Raw genomic sequence first — 1,008 nt, 5'->3', positions numbered from 1 at the left:
ATTTGCTAAACTATTGCGAATTAGTCAACTTTTGATGTAAGAAATGGGACGATCTGATATAGCTTGAGTATTGTATTTAGTAAACAAGGGTAATGAAGTAATGAGTAATGAATGCCTAATCTCAAATATCTAATTTAATCTACTAATATTGTTATAATCAATAAAATTGTCTTAAAGTAATTAATTAATTGATGTTCGTGACGGTTTTCTAAACGTATAATAATATCGACTTTTGATAACAAAAGTCATACCTTCTCGGCCTTTTGGCTAAGATCAAGTGTAGTATCTGTTCTAATCAGTGTGAAAGCTGGTTTTTGCAATTTTTTGCAAAGTCTATTTCACATTTATTTTTGAATAGCCCGATTACATCCAGCTTGCTGGTTGAAATTGGGACGGTCTCCGGGGGCTTACACCTTTCCCCCGTGAGGCCAACAATCCAAACCAAACTCCTTTCAAATTATCATGTTTTATTCAATTTTAAAAATGCGATTTATACATGTCAATACTGTCAAGAAGAACTCATAGTTTATCAGTAGTACCGATCTCCACCAAAACACATTCGATTTCTCAATAATGTCAGCTAATGAAGTCACTGTAATGCCGTCACATCTTTCATCGTAAACTTATTAACAATATAAGGTCCGATAAATTATTCACTTTAAATTATCAGTAATCCCGAACCAAGTCTTTGGTTCGGGTCACCTCCAGGGCGATCAAGCTTCAACCAACAAGTTGCCGTAGTATGACAGTCCATTAATAAAGTGAAACAGGCAAAGGTAGCTTTCAGACTGACTGAAACCGATAAGTGCTAATATGTTTACCATCCGATGTTGATGAAAGCTCCGTAAACGCACCAATGGTCCTTAAGACCAGATGTAGAACCAGATCGACGAACACGTACCTCTCCCGCCAGCTAAGCGACGATGTGCGTGAGCGAACAGGCGACATTATCTAGCGCTTAAGTTCAGTACTGTTGGCCAAGATAACACTGGAAACAAAAATGGCGTC

At 37.3% G+C, this 1,008-nt stretch overlaps 1 protein-coding gene across 1 annotated transcript; it reads right to left on the bottom strand.

Annotated features, from left to right (window-relative positions):
- Positions 1-658: 658 nt before the first annotated feature.
- On the bottom strand, positions 659-948 carry PHALS_02129 (uncharacterized protein; the record flags this gene model as incomplete). The annotated part of the gene is made up of 2 exons (XM_024716647.1): positions 659-788; positions 902-948. The coding sequence occupies 2 exons, from the start codon at positions 946-948 to the stop codon at positions 659-661; spliced, it is 177 nt and encodes a 58-aa protein (XP_024582225.1).
- Between the last annotated feature and the right edge of the window lie 60 nt (positions 949-1,008).

The sequence above is a fragment of the Plasmopara halstedii genome (assembly GCF_900000015.1).
Source record: "Plasmopara halstedii genome assembly, contig: Scaffold_1721, whole genome shotgun sequence".
In the NCBI taxonomy this organism is placed as follows: domain Eukaryota; phylum Oomycota; class Peronosporomycetes; order Peronosporales; family Peronosporaceae; genus Plasmopara; species Plasmopara halstedii.
This window is presented reverse-complemented; position numbering and strand designations above follow the sequence as displayed.